Source organism: Oncorhynchus kisutch, linkage group LG13, assembly GCF_002021735.2.
Source record: "Oncorhynchus kisutch isolate 150728-3 linkage group LG13, Okis_V2, whole genome shotgun sequence".
In the NCBI taxonomy this organism is placed as follows: Eukaryota; Metazoa; Chordata; class Actinopteri; order Salmoniformes; family Salmonidae; genus Oncorhynchus; species Oncorhynchus kisutch.
The window spans coordinates 33428445-33441755 of NC_034186.2; the positions used below are offsets into that span (position 1 = coordinate 33428445).

The 13311-nt window shown below is 45.4% G+C and overlaps 1 protein-coding gene across 2 annotated transcripts in view; it reads left to right on the plus strand.

Moving 5' to 3' along the window:
* The first annotated feature begins 1418 nt into the window (after window positions 1-1418).
* The window catches only part of adamts10 (ADAM metallopeptidase with thrombospondin type 1 motif, 10), a 53606-nt gene continuing 41713 nt past the window's right edge, over window positions 1419-13311 (plus strand). For both annotated transcript variants that reach the window (XM_020499024.2, XM_020499025.2), the window contains exons 1-6: window positions 1419-1643; window positions 6606-6964; window positions 10006-10376; window positions 11485-11635; window positions 11871-12073; window positions 12509-12592. In XM_020499024.2, coding sequence (XP_020354613.1) covers window positions 6859-6964; window positions 10006-10376; window positions 11485-11635; window positions 11871-12073; window positions 12509-12592 — 915 coding nt within the window. In that variant the 5' untranslated portion in view covers window positions 1419-1643; window positions 6606-6858. The remainder of the gene's footprint in view (window positions 1644-6605; window positions 6965-10005; window positions 10377-11484; window positions 11636-11870; window positions 12074-12508; window positions 12593-13311) is intronic.

Consider the following 13311-nt stretch of genomic DNA (forward strand, 5'->3'; position numbering starts at 1 on the left):
AAATCAATCCCAGAACAACAGCAAAGCAGCTTGTCAAGATGCTGGAGGAAATGTATCTATATACGTATCTACAAAAGTATCTATATCCACAGTAAACTATATTGAAATAAACAGGAAAGGCCACTCAGTAAGGAAGAAGCCACTGCTCCAAAACCGCCATAAAAAATCCAGACTACGTTTTGAACTGCAGATGGGGACAAAGATCGTAGTTTTGCAGAAATGTCCTCTTGTCGGATGAAACAAAAATAGAACTGTTTGGCTATAATGACCATCGTTATGATAGGAGGAAAAAGGGGGATGCTTGCAAGCCGAAGAACACCATCCCAACCGTGAAGCACGGGGGTGGCAGCATCCTGTTGTGGGGGTGCTTTGCTGCAGGAGGGACTGGTGCACTTCACAAAATAGATGGCTTCATGAAGTAGGAAAATGATGTGGATATAGACATCAGTTAAAGTTAAAGCTTGGTCGCAAATGGGTCTTCCAAATGGACAATAACCCCAAGCATACTTCCAAAGTTGTGGCAAAATGGCTTAGGGACAACAAAGTCAGGGTATTGGAGTGGCCATCACAAAGCCCTGACCTCAATCCCATAGAACATTTGTGGGCAGAACTGAAAAAGCGTGCGCGAGCAAGGAGGCCTACAAACCTGACTCAGTTACACCAGCTCTGTCAGGAGGAATGGGCAAAATTCACCCAACTTATTGTGGGTAGCTTGTGGAAGGCTACCTGAAACGTTTGACCCAAGTTAAACAATTTAAATGCAATGCTACCAAATACTAATTGAGTGTATGTAAACCTCTGTCCCATTGGGAATGAAATAAATAAAAGCTCAAATAAATAATTCTCTCTACTATTATTCTGACATTTCACATTCTTAAAATAAAGTGGTGATCCCAGCTGACCTAAGGCAGGGAATTTTTACTAGGATTACATGTCAGGAATAGTTTAAATATATTTGGCTAAGGTGTGTGTAAACTTCTGACTTCAACTGTATGCTAGCTATGCATATTTGAAATACTATTTAGGTTTTACAAACTTTTTCATTTCCAAACACCGAATCAATTGGGCATCCCCCAAAAATAACATGGTCACTGTTATTGAACGTTTATTTTGATTACAGTCCAATCTAAGAGCCAGATGTAAACTGCGTTATCAGGCTATTACTATTAGGGAAGTCGCATTTCTTTCAAAGAAAGCATGTAGCCTAAACTTTTTAATCGAACTAGTATATTATAAAATAAGTCGACCATTAAGAACAAAATGAATGTATGTATATGTTATTGCAGAATTTTGGTTATAGTTGTGTTTTAAAACATCCCCTTCTTGGGGCCCTTCGTTTTCTGAAGCACGGTATCGGCAAACATCTTTGGTGTAGCTCCTCTGTGCGTAGTGTACAGACGCGGCCATTACCATTTTTACTTCCTGGTTTAGTACGCAGCAGTGAGAGCGAGCGCGCAGGCATCCAGCGCGTATCTGTGGCAGTGAGACCCTGGGAGCAAGAGAGGTCCACGCACTGTACGATCATCCGCTCAATACAGACATAACTTTTCAAGGTAACTGACACGTCTAGAAGTAAATCAAGAGAAAGACACCGGAAACCCTGAAAGGTGACCATAGTGAACTTGGACAGGGAGAAGGAAAAGGTACTGGACCCTAATTTGAAACTTCTTTTAAACTCATATTTCATAAACCTAGTGTTCACTTTTGTCTATGTTATGAGAGTACAGTCGATTCCGTAAAAATGTTTGACGACTTCATTCGAAGTCTTACATATGCTTTTCCAGCTATTTAAAGTAATTTTGCACAACTCGAAAATTTGCATGGGAATTATCAGGTAGTCAGACTGGCATTTTGTCATGGTGTTGATTTCTCAGTAAAGTAAAATCTTTTGAATTAACAACATTGTTGGGGGATATTTCCTTGTTTAATTGCATTGAGGTTAAAATGAAGAAACTGTCAAGGATCCAGACATTTTCCCCCATTTGTTAGATTCAGTTAAGTGAAGTGAGGACCGTTATTTGTAAAGCTGAACCCATGTGGGCGATGAGGGATTTTGCTTGGTTGATTCCAGACAGCAGCAGTTAATCCACATAGTTCTGAGGGTTTCTCTCTCTCTCTCTCTCTCTCTCTCTCTCTCTCTCTCTCTCTCTCTCTCTCTCTCTCTCTCTCTCACACATCAAACAAATATTGTAACTAAAAAGTACCTTGAAGGAGTTGCATTACACAGTGAACACAGTGATGTAACATCATGCTTAGGGTCATGTATAAAAATGCTGGGCAGGCCATTATTTTGGCTACCATGACTATGCTTTCACAGGGCACGAGTGTTCACTGAATGGTTTGATGAGCATGAAAACAATGTCAACCATATGCCTACGGCCATCTCAGTCACTGGACCTCAACCCAATTTAACACTTATAGGAGATTCTGGATCAGTGACTGAGACAGCGTTTTCCACCACCATCAACAAAACACCAATGATGGAATTTCTCATGGAAGAATGACGCATCCCTCCAGTAGAGTTCCAGACACTTGTAGAATCTATGCCAAGGTGCATTGAAGCTGTTCTGGTTTGTGGCCCATTGCCCTATTAAGACACTTAATGTTGGTGTTTCCTGTATATCTGGTACTTTTCCCTTGCAGATCAGTGCCCACCACTTCTTCTTCCTCAAGCAATAAACAGATTTATGACACTGACCCAGAAGTGACCTGTTGCTGATTAGGCTAGTGATCTCTTTTGTAACAAAACTCAAATGTTGCTATTGCTGGGTTAATTAAAAACACTTATGGTAAGAATCTGTCACTAAAATGATTGATGTTTTGTTCATATTGTGAATGCCCTTCATATCCAATATTTTCACCATGGTAGGGCTGGGCAGTGTTTAATCAGCATGTGAGGTTCCTAGGTCTCTCAACTGGCTGAGGCAAATTGACAAATCTGTGGTCTGTTGTTGTCTTCTGGGTGTGTGTAGTATGAGAAATGTGAAACTCAAGACTTAAACTGCCTATGATCTTTTGTATAGTCTTTAGAGTTGTTGGCTGACTCAGTGAGTCCAAGCCAGCTCTCACAAAATATTGTCTTTGACTTAAGCTCATTTCCAGAGTGCGCATCCTTGGCTGTCTGACAAGCCTAGTTGTTTATGTTCCCACTTTTATTTTATTTCAGGACAGTGTTTTAGACTGAGATCCCTCCCTTTATTCTCCATATTATTTTTAGCCCCTCATCTGTTGTTTGTTGTGCAAGGCTTAACATGGGGGAGTCGTGTCAATTGAGCTTGCTTTTCTACACCACTTCTGAGGGAGTGACTGCTGTCAGGGTGAAACAAGTTTCTAGGCCATGTGCTGCATGAGCTCCCAGTTTTCACTTAGTGTTGATGTGTTTACAGTACAGTAAAGATGCCACACTCCCCTACTCAAATAGGAATGACAAATGAGACATCAAAAGAGTAAGTCTAATATCAGAGAGGAGTGACAGGAAGAGTAGACAATCATAGTGGTTTCTTCAGAGGAGCACACAGAGGGCGGTGTTAGGAGCTGAGCAGGGGACTGAGCAGCATTTCCTAGAGAGAGCCTTTACATTGAGCAAGTCATATGGGTTTGATTAGTGTGGTCTATTCTGCCTGTCTGTACAGTTCCTGGCAGGGTCACTATACATAGTCTGCAAAAACATACGTTTCACTGCCTTCTCCAATCCAGTAGATATGTTGAAAAGCTTATGGTCCAGACTACATTATGACTTTGGCCCACCCTGAAATTGCAATTTACAACTCCCTGTCTAATGTCTCTTCTACTGTTGTCCACAAATACCTCCTTGTCTTGCCTTTAAAAAGCACTCTGACCACATTATAATTGAGCTGTATACAGCCCATTCCAATTTCTGAACTCGCCATTGCCACAATTAGGCATTCAAAATGATCAAATGCTTGCTTCACGTGCTTCTCCACCTGCATTGCTTGCTGTTTGGGGTTTTAGGCTGGGTTTCTGTACAGCACTTTGAGATATCAGCTGATGTACGAAGGGCTATATAAATAAATTTGATTTGATTTGATTTGATCAGAGGTACTCGTCTAAGGAAATGATAAAAGCGTCTGCTAAGTGGAATATATTACAAAATGCCAACAGTACTTACAGGATTATGGTTGTATTAGCCAAATGACAAACACATTGAGGTTTTTTTCCCAATGGAAAACTGCTACAAAACAGACCCACAAAGACAAATGACAAAATCCCTTTCAAGAGAGAGTACAAATTACCTGATTTTTTTTTGTCATGTTTCTTAATTGAGCAATGATTTAGTGAGTGTACAATGATTTAGTGAGTGTAGAGACAACTTGAAGACAGTCAGTAAAGCTTTTAAGCAGCTTTGTTTAAAGACACAAAGGCAATGATAGGGGGGCTGATTTATGTGGGCTTTGTTTTAGTAAACAAGATGAAGAAGAGTTTGAATGAAAACATTTGATATCTTGCTCCAAGTCTAATAACCCCACAATAAAATGAGACTCCAACAAGAAGTAATGAAAATATAGGAGAGTTTGGCCAAGCAGGAAATGACTGAAAAAAGCCTTGAGGAAGGGGGCGGATAGGGCAAAAAGTGCGAGGGCTGTGGAGATGGAGAGGAGAGGGGCTTACAGTTGCTCCACATTTAAGGGAAGTGAGAACACAAAGCCGCCTCACTGTTTTAGGACCACATTCCGTACGGTACTGTACTGTGAACCACTGCACTGCAGGGAAACCAGTGGCACATTAAGCGTCCTTCTATCCCACTCACCTCTCTATGTCAGCTACGTCTGTAGATTGTATGGTAGTCAGCATTGTCTGATTATGAGCAGACTATAAGTGTGAAAAGCTTCAGCTGCTCATTTTCAAATGGGCCAGGTCAGTTGTGTCTTACTTGTGCTTGAACAAATGAATCATTGTTCATTAGCTAGATGAATGAATATATGAATATATGGTGTACACAACATGGCAAAGCTTCAGGCCAGGCTGTCTCTGGAGCTGGATATGTGCAGTGATCTACAGAACTCCGAAAGCAGTCAGAGAGAGGTGAACCTTAATCCAGGCACAGAGAAAGCTTACATTTTTTCAGAAGGTGCAAAGATTCTTGTTTATTTCTGCTTCTCTCTCTCTCTCTCCACACACGTAGTATTTAAGAATGGCTATCCCAGCTCTCTCTCTCTATCTCTCTCCTTCTCTCCACACACACGTAGTATTTAAGAATGGCTATCCCAGCTCTCTCTCTCTCTCTATCTCTCTCCTTCTCTCCACACACACGTAGTATTTAAGAATGGCTATCCCAGCTCTCTCTCTCTCTCTATCTCTCTCCTTCTCTCCACACACGTAGTATTTAAGAATGGCTATCCCAGCTCTCTCTCTCTCTCTATCTCTCTCCTTCTCTCCACACACGTAGTATTTAAGAATGGCTATCCCAGCTCTCTATCTCTCTCCTTCTCTCCACACACGTAGTATTTAAGAATGGCTATCCCAGCTCTCTCTCTCTATCTCTCTCCTTCTCTCCACACACGTAGTATTTAAGAATGGCTATCCCAGCTCTCTCTCTCTCTCTATCTCTCTCCTTCTCTCCACACACGTAGTATTTAAGAATGGCTATCCCAGCTCTCTATCTCTCTCCTTCTCTCCACACACGTAGTATTTAAGAATGGCTATCCCAGCTCTCTCTGTCTCTCTTACAGCCCCTTGAGCTTTGCACTCCCTTTTTCATATTTGTTTTGTCAGGAGGCTACTTGTTTCCTCACTTTCGTCGCCAAATCGTTTCCCATCTGCTTCCGGTTACCTTTGCCTGCAGTTGGTTTGTCGCCAGCCATCTGGGCCAGTGTGGCTTCTTCTCTGTTCTCTACCCAGACACACTGAAAGAATGATAGAGGCAGGGAGCAGGGTAGGCAGTGTAGCTTGAGGGAAGGTTATCAAAGATTAAGTTTGGGCCTCTCAATGACATTGCCAAAAAGGCTTAGGAACAAATGTCACAATGTTACTGTAAATAGGACTCCTCATCCAGGCTTTTAACTCCTCTGTACACTTCAAAGTGTGATGGGGGATGGGACATCTTTAGTGTTGTGATGTAATAAGAACCAATGTTGCTTTTTTAAAGGCTATTTTTAATCTCCCAAAAAAGCCTGATCTATGGCTAATGGCCTATTCTTGCTGTGTGTGACTGCTTCTTCCTTGTGAAGTGGCCAGGTCACATGAGGTCAACAGTGAGTGTGGAAGTAACCCACTGCTTGTCTCAAATTGGGTCATTTTCCCCCACAGCCACTGACATAACACCCACTTCCAGCTCCTCTCAGCCTAAGCACAGCGTTTTAAAAGATCAATACCTTCCTTTCTCTTTCCTGTGAGCAGAAGAATAAAAGAGACACAGGGCACCCAGGTCGAGACTTGCTTACCCTGGTCCCTAGATTGTCAGCCAGTGTTTTCCTGGAGTGATTGATCAACTGAAGACGCAGTGGGAGGTGGCTGTTCTTGAGTCACTGACTACAGACTAGATATGTTTGTGTTGTCAGATGGGGACCATTTGGGTCAGGGAGATCTCATGCTCTCTCTCTCCCTCCCCCAATCTCCCCTCACACTAACCTGTTTCTCTTCCACAGGGAGGCCACAGTACATTATAGACTCTGCTATGCTTGGAGGCAGTCTCTCCATCTTCCTTTGACTTTGGTCCTACCAGAGAGAGAAGCAGAGAGGCTGTGTGTCCAGAGCGCTCCAGTCCAGTCTCTAGAGGTCTATCCTGCTGCAATGGCCCGTGAGTTCGCTGCGTCCCACTGGTGAGCGAGGGGCATCAGAGGGCAGAAGACATGTTGGGACAGAGGCCTGGGGACTGCACTGAAGCTTGCTGTAGTAACCATGGAAACGGTATGGAGGATCTTGGCCTGCATTGTTGTCATCATCGTCATGGTTGCCACCGAGGTCGCAGAAAGTCAGACTGCTGAAAAGTTCACCCAGTCACACGGTGAGCCGACTACTTTCTTCTCTTTTGTTTGACATACATGGAAATGTTTAACTGTGTCAATGTTTGTCATGAATACACACTATGATTATGTTATTATTACTGTCATATTCATTGGGGAATTGGTATTATTCCCTCTTCTGGACTGTGAAAGTGGTTCAACATTTCCAGTCACTTAGACAGTTGAACAGAGGTAACGGACCTGTTCATTGAACTCTTCCATACAGTGTTGAGGGCCTCCTCTGAGCTGAGCAACACTCCAGGGCAGTAGCCCTGCTGAACTTGAACCCTGCTCTCACAAATCAACTCCAGAGACGGAGAGCCACACGCCCCCCTCACCTCTCCTCAGCTAGACCAATCCCCTTGAGGCACGGACATAAATACCCAGAGTGTCCATTACAGAACAAGGCACTGATTGTGCATTTCTTATGCTTAACCTCTGCACCCTGCAAGTCATCTGTTTCCAATAGTTTGCTACACTGCTTCCTTGAAAACCACCACAGGACCATTCATTCATCTCCTCTGTTTAAACACGCTCTAGAAGAACACCTTTCTAACCCAAAACTGAAACCAGCTCTGTTGATGATGGATGGTACTCATTTTTATGAGTTATCTTTTGTCACAAGTATTCACTAGAAAATGCAACAAGTAGGTCAATGCTTAATTTGTTACGGCTGTGAAATAAATTCAGGACAGGCTGTTTAGTACAGTACGTCTGGTGTTCTACATTTCAGCACCACTGTTAGATTCCTCCATGCTAGTCTCCTACAATGGATATTGACTTCTGGTCAAGCGTTAGTTGTTATCTAACTGAGAATGGTCTCCCCTTTCAGTCATTCTAGATTAAAACCTTCAACAAAAACAGAACATTTGAAAATGGGGGGCACGGAATCTGTCTATATTTGCTGCTGCACTTCATGACAAGCTGCAGAGTATATTTGGCTAGGCTTTGTGTTTATTTAAAAGAAGGAGAGGACAAATATGTAGACATGGCGTAGTTGGAGAGTTGGGCTTTTTCGGAAAAAATGTTATTTCCCTATTTCTTTGAAATAAGCGAATAATGAGGTAAGCCACCGTGGTAGTGGCATTAAGTCATTTAGTTTAGTGTTATTAAGCCATTGCATGGAGTGTATATATAACCTTTCTCTCAGACTCAGACTGAGGCTCCGCAACGCGGCCTCATAACTCAGCCAGTCAACTGTCCCAGGCAGAGGCGTGACCGACAGACTGACAGACAGACTGATAGACAGACTGACAGACAGACTGACAGACAGACAGACAGACAGTAAGGTAGACATAGTGGGAGACAGACTGGGAGACAGACACGGAGACAGACAGGGTGATAGAGAGGGAGACACAGAGGGGGGATAGACAGACAGGCAGTCAGACAGGCTGACAGGGTGACATGGAGACAGACAGACAGGCCGACAGGGAGAGAGACATGGAGGGAGACAGGAAGGGAGACAGACAGACAGACAGACAGGGAGACAGGGAGAGAGCAAGACAGGCAGGCAGAGCTGAGAGCAGAGTTATGAGCAGAGGAACTGCTGACAGGGCCCTATGGTAACCGAGGCAGAGATGGACTTTTTCAGCCAGGCATGGATGAGAGAGAGAAGCTCCTCTCTGGGAACGCTACAGTAAAAAGGCCACTGTTCTCATTTCCTTCTCTTTTTTTAAAGAGTCTAATTAAGGTTATTTTCTTCTGAAAGCTAAAATAAACTGAACCCTGGGTAGTGCTTTATGACAGTTTATTTTACAAAAGGTGAACACTCTGCAGACCTCTATTCTTTTATGGGCCTCTCTCTGTTACCGGTTGGGTTTATTGGTGAGTAATAATAGTTTCCTCCTCCTAGTGATTAGATAATAGATCAAAAGAATTAGAGAAGTGGTTCGCCCTGTGGTGCTAGAGAGCTGGGAGCAGCTTTCCATCAGTTGTAGGGGACCTGGGAGAGGATCAGACGCCACGCGACCCTTCAGACCAGACTAGGACCTACTGTACACTTATACTGTAGTTAGCCAACTTCGCTCCCCTATTTTCCATTGTACCCGCCATATTTCCCCTTTGAAGTACCCTGTACATGTGGGCACAGTGCGTTGGGAGGGGTCTGGCAGCAGAATGGTAGCCTTATGGAAGCAGTGGTGGAGCCCAGTCAGGCCACTAGCTGCCTCACTCATTAATTAGACAGGTTTATCAGGTTGCTGGACAGATTACTGCTGCGCTGCAGAGAGAGAGAGAGCTATTGCACAGAGCAGGGAGGGCACGAGGAGCAGCTGTATAGCTGTAGAACCATGGAGGAGGGGAGAGTAGGGGTACAGTACACTTTTGAAAATATGCCTCATTAAGACCTTCCAGATATTTGACTGGTCTACTTTATCTGACCGCTGCCCTCCGAGTCCCCTCCAGTCCTCCAGGAGGCTTTCCTGGGCCAGATACTTTTGACCCTGTGAAAATACCATGAAAATACCACTTTTTATGTGGGGCAATTGTCTGAAATGTTGTAGTAGAGGAATTCAAAGCTCATATAACTGACTGTTGCAGAATGTGCTGAAGGATGTGAAATGGGGTTGGAGGGGGCCTCTAATGGTGCTTGCTGTTTATTTAAGCTGGCCTGGCCACATAAACAGAGAGCCTGGGTCCGGACTCACGGTACAGACACTAATCCCTGCCTGTTTACTCTCAGTGGGGAGGGCTGTTTTTCCACAAAACAAGGCAAAAGGCCTTGATGAAAACTGGGCTAATTTCTGTTGACCTTTCCCCTGTTAGTGCAGTGTTTGGAGCACCGTGTTTGGACAATAAATCTCCGGGCCCGCAGCCAGAGATAGGAAGTATAGGATTTCAGGGTTGCTATGGAGACAGCCTTGGGAGGAATAGCGTGGACTGAGAAGTCCTCAAGAATCCCACTAGTCACTACTGACTGAGGTCTGTCCCCATAAGCTTTAAGCTGTGATGATAATGCACATACTGTATATTCTACCAAAATGTATTTGAAATGTCATTGACTGTGAGTGTTTGTGCTCTGTCTCCTCTCTCTGTCTCTCTCCAGCTACGTTCCTGTCTAGCCTGGGCCAGTATGAGATTGCCATCCCGGTTCGTGTGGGGCCGCAGGGCGAGACCCTGCACACAGGGGATGGGGGTGCAGACAGCCCCAACCACCATCGGCGGAGCCGCCGTAGTGCTGAGGACCAGCAACAGGACCTGTCCCAGCTGTACTACCAGCTCTCTACCCCCACAACCAACTTTCTCCTCAACCTGACCCTGCAGGGGGGCCTGCTGTCCCATCAGTTCCGTGTAGAGTACTGGAGGAGGGGGCGTCTGGCCTGGAGCCACCCTTACGCCCTTCAGTGTCTCTATGTAGGCCATCTGCAGGATCAGCCCCACTCTAGCAAGGTGGCCCTCAGCAACTGTAATGGCCTGGTAAGAACCTGACCCATCTAGTACTGTTAGCACCACTGGCCTGTTGTCCTATTGGCCTGTTGCTCTGTTGCCTTGTTCTGCTGTCCTTGGCCTCAGGGGACCCAGGGCTAATGGAGCTCCAGAGGAATCCTCTCCCTCTGAGTGTAACATTATGATTCTGTGTACTAGGATAGCTCTGACCCTGGATCCTGGACTAGACCAGGGCACCTGTCTGGACCACATGCTATTCTGGAGCAGTAATGCACTTGTGTAAACAAGGGATTACCAAAGCCCATTGTTATCACCAGACTTCCCCTGCTGGTCACAACTCATAATGTCACTAAGGCATGTTCACAGCTGGACGTCCAGACCATCCAGTAGCCAGCTAGCACCTTCGCCCACAGCAGACCCTTTTGAAATAATAAAATCAGTCAAATGACCCAATTCCAATCTGCCTTTTGACACATGAAAGCATTCTCCTTATCCATCTATTCTTGTGATCCCTTTACAGCTAATAACTAATTGGGCCCATAATAACAGGGCTAAATGCAACCAAGGATTAAATCTGCTCACAAAGTGTTAATAAGCCCTACGCGTAATTACTTGTGGTCAGACTAGCATAACTTAATTCAGCAGGGAATCCGCTGTGTGTCCACGAGAGCATCACTAAACACATTACAGGATTAGGTGCACTGTGAAAGTGCGCTGCTATTGTAGCGACTAGAGAGGGCCAGGGGGGAAACACTCACTGTGACCTCAGAGGCTGCAGCCAAGAGATCTAATCAGGGGAAGTGTCTCCCTGTCTCCTCTCTGCGGAAATACTCAGATAGGATCACTCTCCCTATGTATCTGACCTACAGACATGTCTGGGAGAGGTGAGGGCCTGTACTTGTTTAGGCCCAGGTTGATGAGAGACTGATATGATTATCATCCCAGGCCAGGGATAGTTATGTACTGTACTGTTTCCACTGAGGGGAGGTGAGATGTTAGAGACTGGCTGTAGACAGACAGAGACCTCCAGTATGCTACTGTAATGGGCCTGCCAGTCACCAGCGATGTCAGTTTTTGTCATGTCACCACCAACCTTCAGAGGGCGCCTGGCTCACCTCTGCTTCCCTGACTTTTCCAGCAGGGGGTGATCGTGGCAGGGGGTGAGGAGTATATCATCGAGCCTCTGACCCCGCCCGAAAACCTCACGAGGGGGGAGAGCCGCCCCCATGTGGTCTACAAGAGGTCATCTCTTCGCCACCAGTACATGGACCAATCCTGTGGGGTCATCGGTAGGTAGAGCTGTCTGGGTCCTGGGTACAACATGCCCCTTCAAACTCTCATGTTTTACAGGTTACGATTAATTAGATCAGCAAACAGTCATTTATGATATCGGCTGTACAGCAGTCTCAGTTTACAGGACATAATAACCTGGTTTTAATACATGCACATTAATGCCACTCTTCTCAGGTGGTGTACCCTCTCTTCTCTCAATGCCATTAACCCCTCTTTGTGACCGTTCTTCAGATGAGAAGCCAGGGAAAGGTATGGCCTGGTGGCAGAGGACTCTGAAGACACCTCCCAACCCCATTGGCCGAGGCCAGCTGCCCCTGAAGAGGTCTGTGAGCAGAGAGCGCTACGTAGAAACACTGGTGGTGGCCGACAAGATGATGGTGGGGTACCATGGCCGCCGGGACATCGAGCAGTACATCCTGGCTGTCATGAATATTGTAAGTTTCACATCGAGCCAGATCACTACAACTGGCAGGGTGTAAAACCTGGAAAATACTTGTCCTGTCCACTTTGTCTGTGTTTAGGATTGAGTCTAGGATTGTTGTTACTGTATTGAATGGTTCTACAGATAGTGTAGTCGAGGTCATGACGTGTAGTAGTATTGCTTCACAGGGTATCACTTCACACCCTGTCCATCAGATGGCCAAGCACACACTCAGGAATGGAATGTATTTCATGAATGGTTGGCCTTATTTTATTGTTCCACACCAGGTTGCATCCATCCTGTCACAAAATCCCAAACAGAAGAAATTAAACTACAAGAGTGTATTGTAAAGTAACCAAATTACACAAGTTTCTAGGTTGTAAGTGGTAGTGATGAATGATGTCAGCTCTTTTTAAGACTGGTCTTTTCTTGTTTCCCTGGAGGTCAGGTTGCCAAACTGTTCCAGGATTCTAGCCTGGGGAACGCAGTGAACATCGTGGTGACTCGTCTCATCCTGCTCATGGAGGACCAGGTATTCTCTTCTAGACCCATCCCGGAGAAACCTCTTCCTTTCAATGGGGTCTGCATCCATCCACCCTGCCTCCTCTCTGCATCTCACTCCTAGTTCAGTCCAGCCTGTTGTCTAGACCAGCATCTATGAGCTCCTTGTTTGTGTCAAATTATTGGCTTAAGTGTCCTTCCTCCCCTGCTCCCAGCAGAAAATGTCTTGTAAGTGGAGCCATTTGCGGTGGTGGAGAGAGAGCGACCTGCCAGGCGGCCCAGCCATGACTGCACTTGTTGTTGCTGGTGACCTCTCGGCTGTTGCTATGACGTACATTAGTGCCCTAGAAAAGTTCAAATAAAAAGCTAAATATGAGGCCGGTGCAGGCGGGCGTCACTGTGGTCTAGTGTTCTGTCCACCTGCTGCCTGGTGGTTGACATGAATGTCACGTCATGTTCTTGATCCCTGTCCAGTCCAGCAGGCCAGCCAGCCAGGCCACGGCACTGTGATGCTAACGGCATGCGGTCAGACTGAGTGCCAGGACAGGGTTACACTCTCTGGCCTAATGTGGACATTAAGCTTCAAAGGGCATTAGAAAGGGTATTACTAGTGGGTTTGCAGTGAAGGTACTGTGGCAGTCTAATAACCTTTCCAACTCACCTTCTTTGTCATCCCGTATAAGCTCCGGTTGACCTCCCTGTCATCCCGTGTATGCTCCGGTTGACACCTCTGTCATCCCGTATATGCTC